At 50.1% G+C, this 19,510-nt stretch overlaps 2 protein-coding genes across 5 annotated transcripts in view; one reads left to right on the top strand and one right to left on the bottom strand.

Moving 5' to 3' along the window:
• Positions 1-13,382, top strand: part of LOC112424091 (protocadherin gamma-A12-like) — a 90,113-nt gene extending 76,731 nt beyond the window's left edge. The window contains 2 exon segments of the mRNA XM_024788238.2: positions 5,820-5,908; positions 11,358-13,382. Coding sequence (XP_024644006.2) covers positions 5,820-5,908; positions 11,358-11,584 — 316 coding nt within the window. The 3' untranslated portion in view covers positions 11,585-13,382.
• A 2,040-nt stretch (positions 13,383-15,422) lies between these two features.
• The window catches only part of LOC105466980 (diaphanous related formin 1), a 106,195-nt gene continuing 102,107 nt past the window's right edge, over positions 15,423-19,510 (bottom strand). For all 4 annotated transcript variants that reach the window (XM_071098274.1, XM_071098275.1, XM_071098276.1 and 1 more), the window contains one exon: positions 15,423-17,404. In XM_071098274.1, coding sequence (XP_070954375.1) covers positions 17,277-17,404 — 128 coding nt within the window. In that variant the 3' untranslated portion in view covers positions 15,423-17,276. The remainder of the gene's footprint in view (positions 17,405-19,510) is intronic.

The raw sequence follows: 19,510 nt of genomic DNA, 5'->3' as shown, positions 1-19,510 counted from the left end.
CCATCCTGTTCTCTGATGGCTCCACACTACCATCCCTCCTCCTCTGAGAGACAGTATCCCTGCTGTCTCTCAGTTTGGGCAGTCATTCAACAAACAAATAGCAACTTAATTTTTTTCTGCTTATAAAACAGTACATGCTCATTATAGAAACATGAAAAATAGAAAAAAATTAAAAGGAAAACCACCCATCATTTTACAATCTAGGGAGAACCACTACCAACTACAATTTAATATGGAACATTTCAAATATGTACAAAAGTAGAAAGAATGGTGTCATGAACCTGTATGAGACCACTATCTAGCTTCAACTAATGCCTTATCTTGTTTCACCTATATCCCTACCCTTATCCTCTCCTTGGATTTTTTTGAAGCAAATCTCAGACATCATGTAATTTCATCTTGGTCTCCACCATCTTTAACAGATGATTTTTTTTCTTGTTTTTCTTTCTTTTTTTTTTTTTTTTTCTTGGAGACAGAATCTCACTCTCTCATCCAGGCTGTGGCGCAATCGGCTCACTGCAGCCTTCGCCTCCCAGGTTCAAGCAATTCTCATGCTTCAGCCTCCCGAGTAGCTAGGATTACAGGTGTGCACCACCACATCCAGCTAATATTTTGTATTTTCAGTAGAAACAGTGTTTCACCATGTTGGCCATGCTGGTCTTGAACTCCTGGCCTCAAGTGACCTACCCTCCTCGGCCTCCCAAAATGTTGGGATTACAGGTGTGAGCCACCTTGCCCTGCCAGATGATTCTTATATAAGGTCCACATTTTATATTTGACTGAGTGTCTCTTAAGTATCTTAAGCTCTTTTAATGTAAAAGACTTCCCCTCCATCTTCCATTTTTGCAGTTTATTTGTTGAATCCTTACCTTTTCATATGTATCTTTCTAAACTTTTCTTTGTGTAATGAAAGAACATGCACAAGCTTCATTTTAAAAAAATCTCATTTACCTAAATAAATTGTTCACAAACTTGTCACACTTTTATGTGACACTTTATTCACATATCAAGAACTGTTATTCCCAGTCATATGGTACATTTCCTACTAGTTTTTTTAAAATAAAACTGAGGCCATACTGTCTGTCTGTCAGAATTATAGCTTTTTTCTTCTTTGCAGTGTATCATAAGAATTTCCCCATGTCTTTCAGAATTCTTCCCAAGTCATTTGCAGAGTAACTCCTCATATGAATATACATATTATTTTGCAGAATAAGTCCTCATATGAATATACATATTATTTTTCTAATGCTAATGGGCTTTTGCTACATTGGAAAACATACACATTCATTTACTTTTTTTTTTTTTTTTTGAGATGGAGTCTCACTCTGTCTCCAGGCTGGAGTGCAGTGGTGCCATCTGGGCTAACTGCAAGCTCTGCCTCCCGGGTTCAAGCGATTCTCCTGCCTCAGCCTCCTGAGTAGCTGGGACTACAGGCACACACCACCACACCCAGCTAATTTTTGTATTTTTAGTAGATACGGGGTTTCACCATGTTGGCCAGGATGGTCTCGATCTCGAGCTCGTGATCCGCCTGCCTCAGCCTTCCAAAGTGTTGGGATTACAGGCAGGAGCCACCGCACCCAGCCTCATTTACGTTTTAACACAATTAAATTCAGGCTGTTGTCAGGGTGACTTCCTAGATTTCTCAGTTTTTTGAGCATGATGTAGGGAGTATTTTATTATAGCCCAGTCTATGGGATATTCCCTTATACACACACACACACACACACACACACACACACACCCCAAACTCAATAGGACAAGAACCATATTCATCATCTCTTAAATTCTAGGTCCTGTCACAGGCCACTGCTTGGAAAATTGTTGACTAAATGTAGCCCATTTCTTCCATTTTTACTTTTCACTATTCCCCAAATCCTGGAAGAGTCCCTTATATCTGCTGCTGGGGCTCCAAGGCCTCCGTGCTGAAGCCCAGTACATTGTTGTGTATAAGATCATAGGCCCTGGAATCATATTAGGCTGGCTTTCAGGTTGCAACTCTACCAGTTCCACCTGTGTGACTCTGGTATAGTCTCTCAACCTCTCTGAGCCCTGTTTTCATCTGCTGAAAAATATAGATAATCATCACACTTACCTGCAGTGTGGTTCTGAGGATAAAACAGACAAACATATTACACAGTCAGCTTAGAATAGGAAGCTCTCAGTAAATGGTTAAAAAAGAGGTCTCCTCCCTCTGCTCATCCCTTACCCAGCTTCACAGAGTTGGCAGCCCACCCACCTGTTTGGCCCTCAATCTTCAACCATTTCCCAGGACTCCTCCTTACACTCCTGACCATCATGGTTCAAGCCCACTTTTCCACTCAGCTTTATTCCCTCAACACCACTGCCCCCCATGACAGGTCATCCTCCTAACCTCTGGCATCTGGTCCCGTTGTCTCCCTGACAACCCCCATGCTCTCCTCTCTGCAACCCCTCCCTGCTTCCCTGCTCTCCCTACTTTATTCCCACTAACCCCCTTCACCTGGGGCTGAGACCACCTGGCCTTGACCCTGCACCCTCAGCCAGGCCCACAGAGAGCTCAGTCGGGCTGGAAGTAAGGACCCCAGATATTCAGTTGAGGAATTTAACATTAATACAATAATATAGAATCCACCAGCAGATTTTCATAAATGTTCTGTGTGTTCTTTTATCCTTTTTTTCTTTTTTTTAAATCCAGGATTTCATCAAGGAGCATAGATTGCATTTGGTCGTCATGTCTTTCCTCTCCTTTAATCTGGATCCAGCTCCCAGTCTTTTTATTTTTTTAATGACATGGATATTTTTAAAGAGTCCAGGCCAGTTGTCCTTTAAAATGTCCCCTAACCTGGATTTGCTGGCTATTCTCTGATGGTTAGATTCAGATTACACACCTTGGTAGGAATACTTCCCGCAGCATCACACGGGGACATCACACTGGGACTCATCTAACGTCGGCCTGTCCCAGTGTCAGTGATGCCGAGTTTGTTTGCGTGGTGAAAACGGTGTCCCAGATCTCTCCATTATAAAAATATATTTTTATAAAGACATTTTAAAATATTTGTGATTAATAAGTAATCTGTGAAATAGATTCACAGATTACTTATGCCGCCTTTGAGATAGGCGGCATCCCTTCATGCAATTTTAGCATTCACGGATAATCCTTGCCTGTATGTTTTTACAAAGTGGTGATTTTCTGTCATTCCTTCTACATGTATTTGCTGGTATTCTGAAAATTACCTGGATAATTTCTTCAGATTTAAATTCACTGTCTTTTCCTCTCGGGGAAGCCTGGACTGGCTGAGCTGCCTAACACTGCCTCTCTTTTTTTTTTTTTTTTTGAGAGGGAGTCTTGCTCTGTTGCCAGGCTGGAGTGCAGTGGTAACCTCCACCTCCTAGGTTCAAGTGATTCTCCTGCCTCAGCCTCTCAAGTAGCTGGGATTACAGGCGTGTGCCACCACACCCGGTTAGTTTTTTTTGTTTTGTTTTGTATTTTAGTTGAGACAGGGTTTCACCATGTTGACCAGGATGGTCTCGATCTCCTGACCTCGTGGTCTGCCCGCCCCTGCCTCTCTTCATACCCTCTGGTAGCCCCTGACACAGCCCATGGCAAGTGTCACAACTGCAATTACTGTACTATGTAATTATTTAAAATCAGCCTCTCCGTGCCCACCATGAGCACCGTAAAGATGGACAATTTCTATCATATTCACAGCCATAACCCCAATACCTAGCTCTGTGTCTGGTACATAGTAATTCCTCAAGAAATAATTGTTGGAGGGGTGCAGTGACTCACACCTGTAATTCCAGCACTTTGGGAAGCGGAGGCGAGTGGATCACGAGGTCAGGAGTTCGAAAGCAGCCTGGCCAATATGGTGAAACCCCGTCTCTACTAAAAATACAAAAATTCGCTGGTCATGGTGGCGTGCATGCGCCTGTAGTCCCAGCTACTCAAGAGGCTGAGGCAGGAGACTCATTTGAACCTGGCAGGCACAGATTGCAGTGAGCCGAGATCGCGCCACCGTACTCCAGCCTGGGTGACAGAGCGAGACTCTAGTTGAAAAGAAAAGAAAAGAAAAGAGAAATAATTGTTGAATCAATGAAAACAAAATTACAACTCTTCCCACTTTTGGGAAGGAGAATTGAGATTCCTGCTTTCCCCTTCAACCCTAGCTTTATGTTTGTTGTGATGGTATAGAGGTCACACATGGCAGCCTGTGTCTGTTCTTAGGCTGAGTTCATCTACTTAGGGATGGGGAATCCCAGATTGGGTGAAACCAAAAGCAGGGACAGGCCTTGGAAAAATTGTAAAGCAGTTCTTGGTTGTGCTTACCCACCATGACAAAATATGCACACACACACGCACACACACACACACACATTTTCATGCCTTCAAGGCCTACCCTACAGCCTTTCCCATGGTGCCAAACCCTTCTTATTACCTTACAGTCACTTAACTGTCTCTGCTGGCTTCTTCCCATTCATTCAGGCAACAAATATTGAAAAACTTCTCTAAGCCAGATGGTGTCAAACAGTTACCTAAAGGGCAGACTGTGTGTGTGCCAGGGTTGCTTTCCGCCAACACTCCCCTGCAAATTGAAATAATTTCATCCTTGGAAATTCAAAACAAATCATGGAAATTGTCACTATGGGAAAAATCCAAGTAGAGCTGAACCTTCTAAGAAGTAGAGTTCTTCTTATGGTTTAGTATTTTTTAAAATTATGAATCATTTCATGTTTTTTCAACACTTGGAGTTTCTAAAAGTCTCAATGAGGTCCAAGTGCTAGGCTTTGTGCTAGGTGCTTCGGTAGGAAGCAGGCGGAGTCCCCGCCTCACAGAAGTCAGCATGGTGGAGGAACAGACAGGCACAACAACAGTTGCAGTGTGACTAGTGCCATGTGGGGCAGCCGCTGGGATGGGAGTACAGTGGAGGCACTGCCCAGTCTGAGTGGATTCCCTCTGATACATTTTATTCGTGTCACCATGGTAAGGGTTGGGGGACTGGCATTCTAGGGAACACCATCTGCCCAGGATTCACAGCAAGAGGGAACTTGAGGGATAGGAAACTGCACCTTGGGAAAGGTTTGATGATAGAGTGTTTGAGAGTGGGATGGGGGGCGGGGGTTCTTGTAAAATAGGAGGGGCAGGTTCTTATATCGCCGTGGATTTTACTCTGAGGGCTTAAGAAGCCACTGAATTTTAGAAATTTCTTCTCCCTGCTCCAGGGTCTCTTGGGGCCTCCTACATCTCCCCCTAGGTACTTCCTAGGTCCCCACTTTTTCTCTAGCTCTGGAACATTCTCTTCCATTTCCCACCTTTACAGTTCTCTGGAGAGGGTTTGATCTTCTTCACTGGGACAGGAAGCCAGGCTCTGTCATGGTGGGTGGGGGAATGCACTATGTTAAATGCATCGGACCAGCCTGGCTAACATGGTGAAACCCTGTCTCTACTAAAAATACAAAAATTAGCCTGGCACAGTGGCAGGTGCCTGTCATCCCAGCTACTTGGGAGACTGAGGCAGGAGAATCTCTTGAATCCAGGAGGCGGAGGTTGCAATGAGCCAAGATCGCACCACTGTACTCCAACCTGGATGACAGACCCTGTCTCAAAAAAAAAAAAAAAAAAAAAGCATTGGAGACAGCAAAGAGCCGGTTTGGGGGACTGACTTGTGGGATTCTGGCTTCTGAAGGACTGTAGAAGTGCCTCCTACCTGCTGAGAGAAGAAGGTCTTGGGCATGGGGTAGGGTTAGGGTACTAGGTTTGGGAGCCCAGGGAGAGGACAGGAGGGGCACGAGCTGTGCCGGCCTGGGAGTCTGTGCTCACCATCCTATTCTCTCTCCAGCTCCCAAAATGGCGATGACACCGGCACCTGGCCCAACAACCAGTTTGACACAGAAATGCTGCAAGCCATGATCTTGGCCTCCGCCAGTGGTGAGTGGTGCCAGTGCGTGTATGGAAGGGTCGGAGACCTGGGGTTCTGGGGTGCTTCTCACAGCCACCATGCCCACGGACTGGATATCAAACCTGTGTAGTTTCTCCAGATCTTTCGGCAGGTCTGAGAGGACCCATGAGTCCAAACGTAAAGCCTGGAATTGTGGCTAAGGAACAGCAGAGGGATTGGGGGTCCTGGGATGCCCGGAGGAGAGCGAACAAGGAAAGACTCACGGAGGGAATAGTGGTTACAAGTCTAGCTCTGGAATGGGACAGCGTAGCTCAGGTCCTAGCTCTGCCACCTACTACTACTATCTTTGGGACTTGGATCAACTTGCTCAATCTCTCTAAACCTCAGTTTCTTCAGTCTAGAAAGTGGGGACAGGGACCCCAAAGGGTTGTTGTAGAGATTAAATGAGATGATACCGCAAAGCATAGAGTTCTGGGCCTGGCGCTTAGAAGCCCTCAAGCAGTGAAGGTGGGTGTGGAAATCCCCAGCAGAGAAAACACCTCCTCCTTATGCGAGGCTCTTCTTTTGCTGCCCCTAACTCAAGAGTAGGATTCTGGTTTTCCCATAAGGTTGACTAAGGGCTTCCTTTGTAATAGAGATTCGACCAATGGTGGTTGTCCCTGAAGAGTCACTAGGGCCCAGAGCAGGGGAAGAAGAATATCATTCGTCCTTAAGAGTACAGGCCTGGGCCGGGTGTGGTGGCTCACGCCTGTAATCCCAGCACTTTAGAATGCTGAGGTGGGCAGATCACGATGTCAGGAGTTTGAGACCAGCCTGGCCAACATAGTGAAACCCCGTCTCTATTAAAAATACAAAAAATTAGCCGGGCATGGTGGTACATGCCTATAGCCCCAGCTACTGGGGAGGCTGAAGCAGGAGAATCGCTTGAACCTGGGAGGCGGAGGTTGTGGTGAGCAGAAATTGCACCACTGCACTCCAGCCTGGGCAACAGAGCGAGATGCTGTCTCAAAAAAAAAAAGAGCATGGGCTTTAGAGGCAGGCCAATCTGGATTCAAATCCTGGCACCACCATTTAGCAATGAGTCCTTGGGTAAGTTATTAAACCCCTCGGTTTCACTTACTGTTAATTGGCACAGTATTAACGGATCTCATTGTGGTGTTACCAGGGCCAAATGCAAGTCCCTCAGCATGGGATTGGCAGAGAGTAAGGGCACAATATATTATTATCTTTGCTGACCCAAACTCATTTTTACTGGGTAGAAAGCAGAATTAGAATAATGCCTGTTAATAAAGACTAGCTTCTGGAGCAGCAAATCCTGGGCTTATAAGGAGGCTGGCAGAGGATCAAGGCATTGCCCTATATCATGAACTGATAGCCCTGCCCTCCAGCACGTCTGGAGGACTGGTGGGTAGAGAACCAGGTGAAATCACAAGAAGCACTGTCATCACACCTGCGCACACGCTAAACAAACTTTAGGGGCCTCCTGTCAATGAATCCTCTCAATAGCTCTGCAAGGCAGGCCTGATTTCTCACATTTGACAGATGAGAGAACCGCGAAGGCACTTGCCCCAGGGTCCCCAGTTTTGAGCTGCTAAGCTGAGGTTCTAACCTGGCTCAACTCCCAAGTTTATGCTCTTTCTACTATAGGGAACATGGCTGCCTTTGGATCCAGCCTCAGCTTCTCTATTACCTGAGCAGGACTAGAAGCTAACCTCTTCCTCAAGCTCTGCTTTATTCTTCCACATCAGGGTTGCCAGATAAAATACAGACTGGCCAGTTAAATTTGAATGTCAGATAAACAGCAAGTACTATTTTAGCATAAGTCAGTCTCAAATGTTGCATGAGACATAATGTACTAAAAAAAAATGCTCATTGTTTACCTGAAATTCAAATTTAACTGGGAGCCCTGTGCTTTTATTTACTAAATCTGGCAACTCTAGCCCAGATGTCTTCGAGGTTAAGTGGGGCCAGGCCTGTGGTTGATGGAAGGACAGAGAGGTGGCAGGGACTGCTGGCCTCCTGAGGCAGAGCTGTCCCAGGTCTGGTGGGGCTATGATTCCAGAGAGGCCAGAGACTGAGTGGCAGGCGGCTGGGTCTGAGGAGATGCCAAGTTGGGCTCTTGAGGGAAATAAACAGGTATATTTAGCTGTTGTGGCCTTGCGCCCTGAGGCCAGGAAGCAGCTTTTTAGCCTAAATCCAGATGTTCAAAACAGAAATGAAATCAGTATTTATGGCCCCAAACCCTCCAAAGCAAGTCATGCAGCTCGTTCCCCTGTCAAGGCCTCCCTCCTTTGGCCCACACAGGGCCTGACCCTCATCTGAGCCTGCGCCCTGGGAATGGACCCTGGGGGTGGAGGTGGTGGGTCAGGTCCTGCTCTCACTTTCACACCCGCTTCCTTGCCCTGAAACCAGAGAGGTTCCTGAAGTCCAGCCCAGCCAGGCCTGTGGGGCTGCTGAGGGGGGTTAAGTAAGAGGGAAAGTAAAAACCGACACTTGGGAGGAGGCTTTTAAAATAAACATCTGGGGGGAGGGATGCTCTCAAGGAGGCTGCGGTTTGCAGCTCAGCCAGCTGTGTTCCAGCTAATCAGGCCTCCCTGGGCTACTCTGGAGTTGCTGCCTCGGCCCTGGGATAGGGTGGGTTAAGAGGACACAGGGAGGTCAGGGAGCTGGGAGCTGAGTTTCCCTGAGTAGAGGCTGGCACAGGAGAGGAGGCATCACCCCCACCTTGTCCAGGCCAGAAGATGTCCAGCTTCTTGGGGCTCTCCTAAGTCTGCCTCTCCTTGGACCAAGAGAAAATCCCACTCCTTGGTGGGCCTTGTGGGGAGTGGGATGTAGAGGGAGGCGCACTGGAGACCTGACTCTACAGAAGGTCAAAGCTGGCAATCTAACTTCTTCCCCTCAGACTTATAGATGGGGAAACAGGCCTGAGCCATGCAGAGCCTTGACCAAGCTCACACAGTTCCTTAGTGGCAGAGCAGAGCAGATAATTCTCTATTACATTCTGGATGTCCATATCTTTTCTCCCTCCTGGTCTAGCCCAACCTCAGGGCACCCCCCCACGAGGTGGGCGGGGGATGGTTTTGTCACTTTCACCCACTGGGGTGCTACTCAGAGATCTTGGGTGCACGTAGGACGTGGGTGGGCCGAGCTTCTAGCTACTCAGTCAGGCCCTTCCTGTCATTCTGTTTCTGCCTCCCTTCTCCCTGCTTCTCCGTGTTCCTCCTCATTCTTTTCTGTGTGCAGGGAGACCACACCCCCCACCCCGCTCTTTCTCTGGCGCCTCCGAGGTCTCCCCTCTAGCCCCTAAATCACTCTGGAATCCTGGCTCTTTGAAGCCAGATCTGGGCCCCCCTCCCCTACCCCTTCCATCCCAGGCTGGGAAAGGCTGGAAGAGGCTGATGGCTGGAGGGGAGGGGGCGAGGCGGTGGCGGACCTGGCTCCCTTTTGGAGTTAATTAGGGAAAACAGAGAAATGTCAGCAGAATGAAAGAGCTGGGGGGTGGGGGCGAGCTGGGGTAGGAGAGGAGGAAGTGGGCAGCTGCTCCCTCCCATTCAACCCCTCTCCCCCGCCCCCAGAAAGCTCTCAGCTCCGGGAATTTGCGACATGAAATGGAGGCTGTAGAAGCCTGAGCGTTGGTGCGTGAAGAGGAAAACCGAGACGCATCCCGGCTCTCCCTTCCCGTGTGCCCTCCCCCTCTTATGCCGGCTTGAAAATATTTCCTGTCTATTTCTCAATCCCTGGTTGATGTCCCAGGATTACTCAGCCTCTCCGGCTTTAGTCACTCTCTCTACCCGCTCCCAGGGTCTAGGGTGGGAGCAGAGGGAGGCTGGGGGGGAAGTTCTACTGCCAGCTGGGCCTGGGCTGGCCTGGGCATCCCTGAGGTTTTAACTGTCTCCTAACCACAGAGGATCTCAGAGCCTTCAGCAGCCAGCCCCAAGGAGTCAAACTCCTGTTTCCTCCTCTCCCACCCCTGACCCAGTCAGGGTAGGTGAAGGGTAGAGGTGATGGCATGCTGGATGATGACGCTGTTGATGATGTATTGCACAGGATGAAGCACCATCTCATTTAGTCCTCACAGCAACCCTATGAGGTAGTAAAGTGCTTCTCAGCCTTCACAGTGCATACAAATCAGCTGGCAACTCCGAGAGGCTGCATTCTAAACAAGTTCCTGGGTGATGCTGAGCCAGGGCCAGAGTGTGGACTTCTCTGGGCCACAGTTTCTTCTTATGTACAGTGGGACATTGGGCCAGAGGTGCTCTCTGATGTTACCTGGCTGTGACACTCTGAGCCTGTGCGTAAAGTGTCCCTCAGATATCTGGTCCCCGAGATCATCATCTCCTCAGCTTCATAGAGCAAGGCTCTTCTCCATCTTCTTTCTACCTCCTATTCACTCAGAGTAGGGATAAGGTCCAAGCTGCTGGCGGCGGTGGTGACTGACTGTCCCTTCCAGCATGTGCTTAGGTACACTTGGGCCTGAATTCCCCTCTAATAAATGCTGCCTGGTATGGCCTTGGTCCTTCTAAGCCTTGGTTCCCTCATCTGTAAAATGGGGGTCGTACCACATACGTGGCTGGGCTGTTATGTAGAGGTTAAAAGTGATTGTGCATGTGAAGCATCCGGCAGAGTGCCTGGCACACAGTAGGTGCTCAAATGCTGTTTTGAAATACAAAAATTAGCTGGGCTAGTGGCGTGCACCTGTAATCCCAGCTACTCAGGAGGCTGAGGCAGGAGAATCACTTGAGCCCAGGAGGCAGAGGTTGCAGTGAGCCGAGATCGCGCCACTGCACTCCAGGCTGGGCGACAGAGCAGAACTCCATCTAAAAAAAAATAAAAATAAAAATAAAATGCTGTTTTGAAATGGAGGCTTGGAAGAGCGCTTTCTTCACCCCCACCCCACACAATTACTAACAGAACTACTGAATCTCTACTCCATGCCAGGCCTTGCTTGGCAAAGGCTAGGGGCATGTACAAACCATGGCTGCTGCCCTCCAGGAGCCCATGGTCTCGCGTGGGAGTCAGAGGCTCCCTTGAGAAAGGCCAGGGCAAGGAGCTGAGAGCCTGTGTCACAGCCCTGAGAGAAATACTAGCGAATGTGTTTTGAGCACTTAGATCTACCAGGCACTATTTTAGGTACTTTACATACATTTTCTTATTTAGCATTCACTAAAACCACAAGAGGTGGTTACCATTATCATCCCCATTTTGCAGATGAGAAAACTGAAGTGGCATAGGGAAGTTAGGTAGACTTGCCCCGGATCACAGTGAGTAAGGAAAGGAGCTAGGAATCAAACCTAGACTTTCTCACTCCAAAGCCTCTTAACCTCTACCCTCAACTCTTGTGAAGAGAGACTACCTTGTATTCCCAGTGTTCAGGGCCCAGGGTGCTGTGTAGGCATTCGTTAACTGCTGGGGGTATAAGAGAGTGACTGTTGAGGACCCTAAGTTTAGCTCCCAGCTGATCTTCCTCTGTCTCTGCAGAAGCCGCTGATGGGAGCTCCACCCTGGGAGGCGGTGCCGGCACCATGGGCTTGAGCGCCCGCTACGGACCCCAGTTCACCCTGCAGCATGTGCCCGACTACCGCCAGAACGTCTACATCCCAGGCAGCAATGCCACACTGACCAATGCAGCTGGCAAGCGGGATGGCAAGGCCCCAGCAGGTGGCAATGGCAACAAGAAGAAGTCGGGCAAGAAGGAGAAGAAGTAACATGGAGGCCAGGCCAAGAGCCACAGGGCAGCCTCCCCCCAACCAGCCCAGCTTCTCCTTACCTGTACCCAGGCCTCAGAGTTTCAGGGCTCACCCCCAGAATACTGGTAGGGGCCAAGGCCATGCTCCCCTTGGGAAACAGAAACAAGTGCCCAGTCAACACCCATCCCCTTACCCCCCGGGGGTTGAATATGCAAAGGGAGTTCTGCTGGGAACCCCCATCCAATCAATTGCTGTATCCATGGGGGTAGTGGGGTTAGTGTAGACACCAAGAACCATTTGCCACACCCATTTAGTTATAGCTGAACTCCTCCATCTTCCAAATCAATCAGGCCCATCCATCCCATGCCTCCCTCCTCCCCACCCAACTCCAACAGTTCCTCTCTCCTGAGTAAGTTGGTTGGGGTGTTGAAGTACCAGGTAACCTACAAGACTCCTAGTTCTGAAGAGCTGGAAGGGTATCATGACCTCTTGGCCTCTCCTTTGATTCTCAATCTTCCCCCAAAGCATGGTTTGGTGCCAGCCCCTTCACCTCCTTCCAGAGCCTGAGATCAATGCTCAAGTTTTGGAGGACATGGTCACCATCCCCATGGTACTGATGCTTGCTGGATTTAGGGAGGGCATTTTGCTACCAAGGCTCTTCCCAACGCCCTGGGGACCAGTCTTCTGTTTTGTTTTTCATTGTTTGACGTTCCCACTGCATGCTGTGACTTCCCCCGCCTCCTCCTCAAACAAGAGACTCCACTGCATGTTCCAAGACAGTATGGGGTGTAAGATAAAGAAGGGAAGTGTGTGGATGTGGATGGTGGGGGCATGGACAAAGCTTGACACATCAAGTTATCAAGGCCTTGGAGGAGGCTCTGTATGTCCTCAGGGGACTGACAACATCCTCCAAATTCCAGCCATAAACCAAGAACTAGGCTGGATCCTTCCCACTACATAATAGGGGTCAGCCCAGGCAGCCACCTTTGGGCTGAGCTACCAGGACCAATGGGTTAAACTGGCATTTCAGTCCAAGGAAGCTCAAAGCAGGTTTAGGACCAGGTCCCCTGGAGAGGTCAGAGGGGCCTCTGTGGGTGCTGGGTACTCCAGAGGTGCCACTGGTGGAAGGGTCAGTGGAGCCCCAGCAGGAAGGGCGGGCCAGCCAGGCCATTCTTGTCCCTGGGTTGGGGAGGCAAGGAGCTAGGGCAGGGACCAAATGAACAGAAAGTCTCAGCCCAGGATGGGGCTTCTTCACAGGGCCCCTGCCCTCCTGAAGCCTCAGTCCTTCACCTTGCCAGGTGCCGTTTCTATTCCGTGAAGGCCACTGCCCAGGCCCCCGGTGCGCCCCCTAGTGGCCATAGCCTGGTTAAAGTTCCCCAGTGCCTCCTTGTGCATAGACCTTCCTCTCCCACCCCCTTCTGCCCCCGGGTCCCCGGCCATTCAGCGGGGCTGCCAGAGAACCCCAGACCCTCCCTTACAGTAGTGTAGAGCCCCCTCCCTCTTTCGGCTGGTGTAGAATAGCCAGTAGTGTAGTACGGTGTGCTTTTACGTGATGGCGGGTGGGCAGCAGGCGGCGGGCTCCGCGCAGCCGTCTGTCCTTGATCTGCCCGCGGCGGCCCGTGTTGTGTTTTGTGCTGTGTCCACGCGCTAAGGCGACCCCGTCCCCCATACTGACTCCTTCTATAAGCGCTTCTCTTCGCATAGTCACGTAGCTCCTACCCCACCCTCTTCCTGTGTCTCACGCAAGTTTTATACTCTAATATTTATATGGCTTTTTTTCTTCGACAAAAAAATAATAAAAAGGTTTCTTCTGAAAGGCTAAACGTTTATGTATAAGCGATGGAAGCTCCTGGCATGTGTGCATGAAATGATGAGCTGAGGTGGGTGCTGGAAGAAGGACGTGATCGGGAGGCGACTTTGTGTCCTTGCGCATCTAGATGTTTCCGAATTGCGCTCGCGCGCGTGTGTGTGAGTGACTGTGCAATATGGCTGTGTATGCTTGCAATGCCGTTGTGCCTATGAGACAGTGCGATTGACTGTGTGCTTGTGGATCTGTGTACCGTGTGCCGCTGTGTGATCGGCTGGCGGGTCCGCTGTGGGGGTGGGGATCTGAGTGCGGCGTGTCAGTGTGCAATTGAATGTGCAGTCTACGCTTGCGGCTGTCTCCAGGCAGAAGAGGAGACCCCGGCGTGGGCGGGGGCGGGTTGGCGCCGGGCAAACGCGTTGGGGAGGGTACAGAGAACGTTTCCGTAGTTCCCGCCCCTTCCCGACTAAAATTACCTACTCGAAGCGCCCCGGAGGGTTTCGCGGGAGGAGGGAAGACTCTTCTTTGCCCCCGCACCCCCACCCCCACTGCCTAGGGGTTTTGGGAAAGCCGCGGGAGTGGAAGGGAATGCAGGAGGCGATTCTTCGAAAACCAACTCTGCAGCTCGAGCCTCAGTTTCCCCACCTGGAATTCGCCTTCCCTCTGACATCTCCGCAGCAAAGCCTAAGAAATTGGTGGGCTCATCCTTTTCTTGCGGGGTCAAGGGGACTGAAAGGGCGTGCAGGAAATGAGATCCCTCGCAGACTCAGCTCCCCTCCCTCCTTCCTCTCGGTGCTGTTCCACTCACTCGCCTGCCCTCCCATCTCCCCGCCCCCTCCGCCTGCCTCCTCGAAGCACTGTGGGATTCCGAGGTTGCTGCAGCCAGAGAAGCTGCAGAAAACACGGAGCTGGGGGTGAAGGGGAACTTATAAGGGGAACTACCCGGAAGGACCCAAGAACGCAGACAGAGCCACTGGGGTTATCTAACCGGACAGCGAGGTTATGCGGCTTCCTCCACGCTGTGGAGCCTCCCAGAGCCAGGTCACCCACTCTGCCAGCTCAAGTCTGTTGTCATGGAAACCAAACCTTCCAACTTAAGAATCTGGGAGCGACTTTCTAGCGTGGGAGAAAGGGTGGTGTGCAAGGTTGCTGAGATGGAAGCAGGGTTTTGTTACTCAGAGCCAGGCTGTGGAGGGGCGGGGTGCCGGGCGCCTGGGTTCTATTCCAGGCACAGCAGCAGACTGGCAGAGCGCGTGAGCAGCTGTGGTCGGTCCCCTAATTGGTATGTGTGCCTATAAAGCTTTGAGCCAGAAACGCGTGGCCTCTGGGGGATAGGAGGGAGGCGGCAAGCAGCCCATCCCCACACCTTAGGCCATACTGGGGAGGCAGCTGCCCAGACTCCAGGGCTATTTTAAAGGCTTTTATTTCCAGTTTCAGAGCCTGCCTGAATGGGTGTGTGGTCCTCTCCAGGCCCCTCCCTGTCTACCCTGGGCCTGCTCATTGCTGGTCTGGCTTTTTTGTGCAGGTCATAACACGCTCAGACAAGTATGGCTCCAAGTGGCAATTCATCTGGAGCATGACCTCGGGCTCCCAAACTCTGCTGGGCAGGCTCAGGTTTCTACCCCAGGGTAAGCCCCTCTACTCTGGAATGTGGTCTGTGGCCACCAACAGAGCAGAGGGGATGGGAAAGTGGGAGTCAGATGCTTCCCTCAGCAAGAGACACAGGTACTGCCAGGAAACCTTGTGTGACATCTGGGAACATGAAAGGTTACAAGTGAGTTCCAAAAAAGAGCTCCAAGCCAAGTAGCAGCAATGTGGAAGAGTCAGGGAGCTGAACTGGGCGCCCACTCCTTTACTGTGGCCAAACAGCCTTGAGGTGAGCTCTGGTGGGGTAGAAGCAACCATCTCTAGCCCAGTGCCCAAGCAAAGTGTCTGGCACCTTTAGCTTTTTCACAGGGATTTGTCAGGTCAACCAGGGATTTGACGCAGGAAAGACTAGAGGAGCCTGGACTACGGTGAAAAGAAAACAGCTCAGAAATTCACACAGGAAGCTGTACTGCAGCAGTTTCAATGCTTTATTAACAGTTGGAAACAAAACCAACAAACTGGAGGTGATGACATCCCAGAAGCCTCTGCGGCAAGGGAAAGAGGTTTGCATTTTGTCCCCACACCTATCTCTCTCTCTCTTTTTTTTTTTTTATTAAATGCATCTTAGCAAAAGTAGATTAAAAAAGAAAGGGTCAAAGCCCCAGATGTCAGCGAGCAGGGAGGAGGTGACTCAGCGGAGCAACAGACGCCCTGCATCAGAGTCCTCCAAGGAATAGGCCAAAGGAGCAGCTCTTGCCCCTTTACACACAAGCACCGGCAACCACAACCCTCCCTCCTGGCAGTAAGGCCTCACCTATAGTTGCCCTCATGCTTCCTAAGCTCTCTCTTGCTCTAACAACTCTTAATTTTGGGCCAAAGCCAAGAGTGCCATTCTTTCTTCCTAGCTGGGGATGAAAAGCTGAGAGGGGCACAAGGACGACAAAAGTGTCACCCTAAGCCAGAATACTGGAGCTCCCTGTGGTTGGGGACACCAAACAGTTCGGTGTGCCCTCCCACTTCTCTTTTAAAAAAGAGCTGGGGTACAGTGTATGAAGGCACTCCTGGTGCCCAGTTCCCCAGAATGTCCAGTTAGCATCTGCACATTTGGCTTGATACATTTATACATTTATAAAAAACTCTATGGTCTTACAGCTCCCGCTCTCAGGCCTGGTCCAGCTCAACCAGAGAAGGGGTTCCTCCTGTGTCGGATTCCCTGGGAGAGAGGATCTGCCTTGGACTCAAGGGTCCAGAAGGTCCAGGGGCATATTGAGGATTGGGCCTGTGAGGAGAAATCCCAGGAACTCTGGAACCTGCCACCAAAGCTTCTTACATTATGGAGGGGAAAGGGGGAAGGAAGAGTTTTCTTTAAAAAAATTTTTTTTTCATACAAAAATAGATCCATTTGCAAAACAATTTCTCAGCCAGGAGGCTCCACCTCCCATTTCCTTGTAGACAGAGGGTAAGGTGTTGGGATGGTCACAATACAACCCATAGTCCAGATGAGATGCACCAAAGCTCGGGGAAGGCATGAGGAGGGAAGGTGGCTCAGTAGCCTGGGGTTGGTGCAGAGGGTCCACAGAGGCAAGGGCATAAAGCATGGCAGAGGCTGGGGGCAGGTCCCACACTGTCTCTATGCCCTGCCTGCCTGCCCACAGGCTCTGTCTGGCGTGGGCCACAGCACAACAGGGAAAGTGGTCCAGATCCTTTGCTTTGGAGGCCTTTCCCAGGAAGGTGGGGTAAAGGTGGGATTTGCTCCCAGCTTCCTTAGGAGCAGCTCCCAGTGCCACACCACTAATAATAAATAACCACAGCCAGGAGAGGGAAGAGCAGAGACGACAGCAATGAAAGGAGGGATCTGCCCAAAGGTTTACAAGCCCCATGCTGTTCTCAGGGCCAAAGAAACCACAAAAGAAAAGCACAAATCCAGCAAGATTGACCTGGGGGGAAAGCCCATTAGAAAGTCAGGGCTGAGAAAAAGCAGGCTGGGCCTTGTCTGAGATGAGGCCCTCTGAGTAACAGAGAGGAGACAGGGTTAAGGCAGCAAACATGGACCCTGCTTTGGTAATACAACAGCCAGGGCTGGCTAGGTTGGGCTCAGGCCTCCCCCACACTGCCCTTTCCTTCTGGCCTCCAGGCAGCTGAAGCTGGATGTGATGTTGAGAGAGCAGCAGGCCAGAGAGAAAGACAGGGTCAGGGTGGTGGGAGTGGCCACCCCAGAGGAATATCCCCTTGAGCCTTTAGGCACATGCTGCAGGGCAGGACAGTCTGCCACTCCGCTGAGGAGCTCCCGCCTCAGTTCCCGCCGTCACAGGACCCACATTAGCTTGCACGGCCAACCAACTCCTTGGCTTCCTCAAGGATTGTGGGGAATGTCTCATTCTTCTTAGACACCTTGGCAGGAACAGCGGCCATGGCATCGTCCTTGGCACACCCGGCCTTCCTGTTGGCTGCAAGAGAAGATGAGAGATTCTGTCCGTGGAAGGCCTCATTTCTAATTTCTTTCAAACTCTACAGCAGATAATCAGCCGTAAGCCACACAGACATGACTACGTTGGCCAGTTCATAGAGGGCTTTACTCTGAAGAAAGAGGGGCAGAGATCCAGCATGTGGAATATATTTTTGGGTGGCAAAGAATGTAAGAGAGTATGGTGCAACGGGAAAGCAAGCCTTGCCCCCTTGCTTCCCTGTGTGAAAATAGCATAAAAGTTTGAACACAGCTAGACAGACAGAACTGGGTTGAAGTGTTAGCTATGTGACTTAGGGAGAGATGAAGTACTCAAAGTCTATTTTCTAATAATAGGGATGTTGGAATTAAATAGACTAAAGCTTAGTACATAGTATTATTTTTGTTTTCTTGACAGGTCCCAGGAAACTCCTAGGCCAAAACACTTTTCATTCAGCCCTGGGAGGGTTGTCCCTAGCAGAAGGCGACCTTCCGTAGGTGGTTGGAGAGACTCCTGCAAAGAGGAATAGCAGTCACGCATTGGCATCGCACTCCTATGTGTTCCTCCAACAACAGATGCCCACACGCCTTAGCTTTTTCCCACCTCTTCAAAGGTAGCAGCCGTGATACAAATGCCAAGGGCCCTTCAAGGTGTATAGAGTATGTGGGGGTGGGGTGGGGGGAGTGGAGGTAGTAATAAAAGCTCCGTCAGGGAAGCAGAACTGGGATCAAGGATGGACAGGAGAGGACCCCTACAAAGAAATCTCAGCCCATGTGGCTAAGGGATGGTCAAGTTCCAGCTGTCATCCCAGATTGGAAAAGAACCAAATCAATCCACGAGTTTCTGTTCTAACTGCTGGGTTTCATCCCCAAGACTCTCATATTCATTTATGGTATCTAGGCTTATGGCCCCAGTATCTGCAGCAGGAAGGCCACTCCTTGAGACCACGCCCATCTCATGATGTCTCCTCCTCCCATGCCCCAGAACAGCCCAGAGCGACTGCGTATATACAAAGAGCTGTCTGGGATGAAAGAAGCCAGACACGAAAGGCCATATGTTATGGGTCAGCTTCTATGAAATGTCCAGCACAGAAAAACCCAGAGATAGAAAACAGACTGGTGGTTGCCAGAGGCAAGGGGAGGGGAGAGTCAGAAGTGACTGCTAATGGGTATTATTGTTTTTCTTTTGCGGATGATGAAAACGTTCTGGAATTAGATAGTAGTAATGGTTATACAATCTTGTGAATATTCTAAAACCCCTGAATTATACATTTTTAAATGGTGAATTTTAGGTATGTAAATGATATCTCAATTGGGGGGGGAAAAAAAAAAAGACTTCCTGGAGATCTGGGAAAGCTGGAGTGGAGAAAGCAGTACCGGAATGTTTTAGAAGCAGGACCAGATGAAAGAGCCGAGCACTCCTAAATGAAGACCAAGACTGGGGCAGTTGCAGGACTGGAACAAAGTGCCTTTTTGGACCAGCAAAAAGCTTTAGGTAGGCAGAAGCCAAACAGGATCAGATAGACCGTCTTTTTTTTTTTTTTTTTTGGATGGACTCTCACTCAGTCGCCCAGGCTGGAGTGCAGCAGCGCAATCATAGCTCACTGTAGCCTCAACCTCCCAGACTCAAGTGATCCACCCACCTCAGCCTCCCTAGTAGCTGGACTATAAGCATGTGCCACCACATCTAGCTATTTTTGTATTTTTTGCAGAGATGGGGTCTCTCCATGTTGCCTAGGTTGGTCTTGAACTCCTGGGCTCAAGCAATCCTCCCACCTTGGAACCTAACGTTCTGGGATTACAACCGTGAGTCACCATAGCCTGCCAAAGCCCAAGTCTTAACCAGGTCTTCTCCCCCTGCAGAGCCATGACTCAGGCTACTGTTTTCATCACAGGAGAGGCTGCCCGAAGATGAAGCAGGGAACACGCAGCATGCACACAAGGTTACCAATTTAAAGGTCTGCTCCTCCTCCTTTACTTCCCAGGGGTACAAGAGGTTGTCTACCAAGAGGAGAAAGAATAGTGAAGACCCTGACTGAAAGCCACAGGACTTACCTAGTTACAGACCATAGGTATGTGACCGAGACTGTGGGAATTTCACAAACCCACT

Source organism: Macaca nemestrina, chromosome 6 (genome assembly GCF_043159975.1).
Source record: "Macaca nemestrina isolate mMacNem1 chromosome 6, mMacNem.hap1, whole genome shotgun sequence".
Classification (NCBI taxonomy): domain Eukaryota; kingdom Metazoa; phylum Chordata; class Mammalia; order Primates; family Cercopithecidae; genus Macaca; species Macaca nemestrina.
This window is presented reverse-complemented; position numbering and strand designations above follow the sequence as displayed.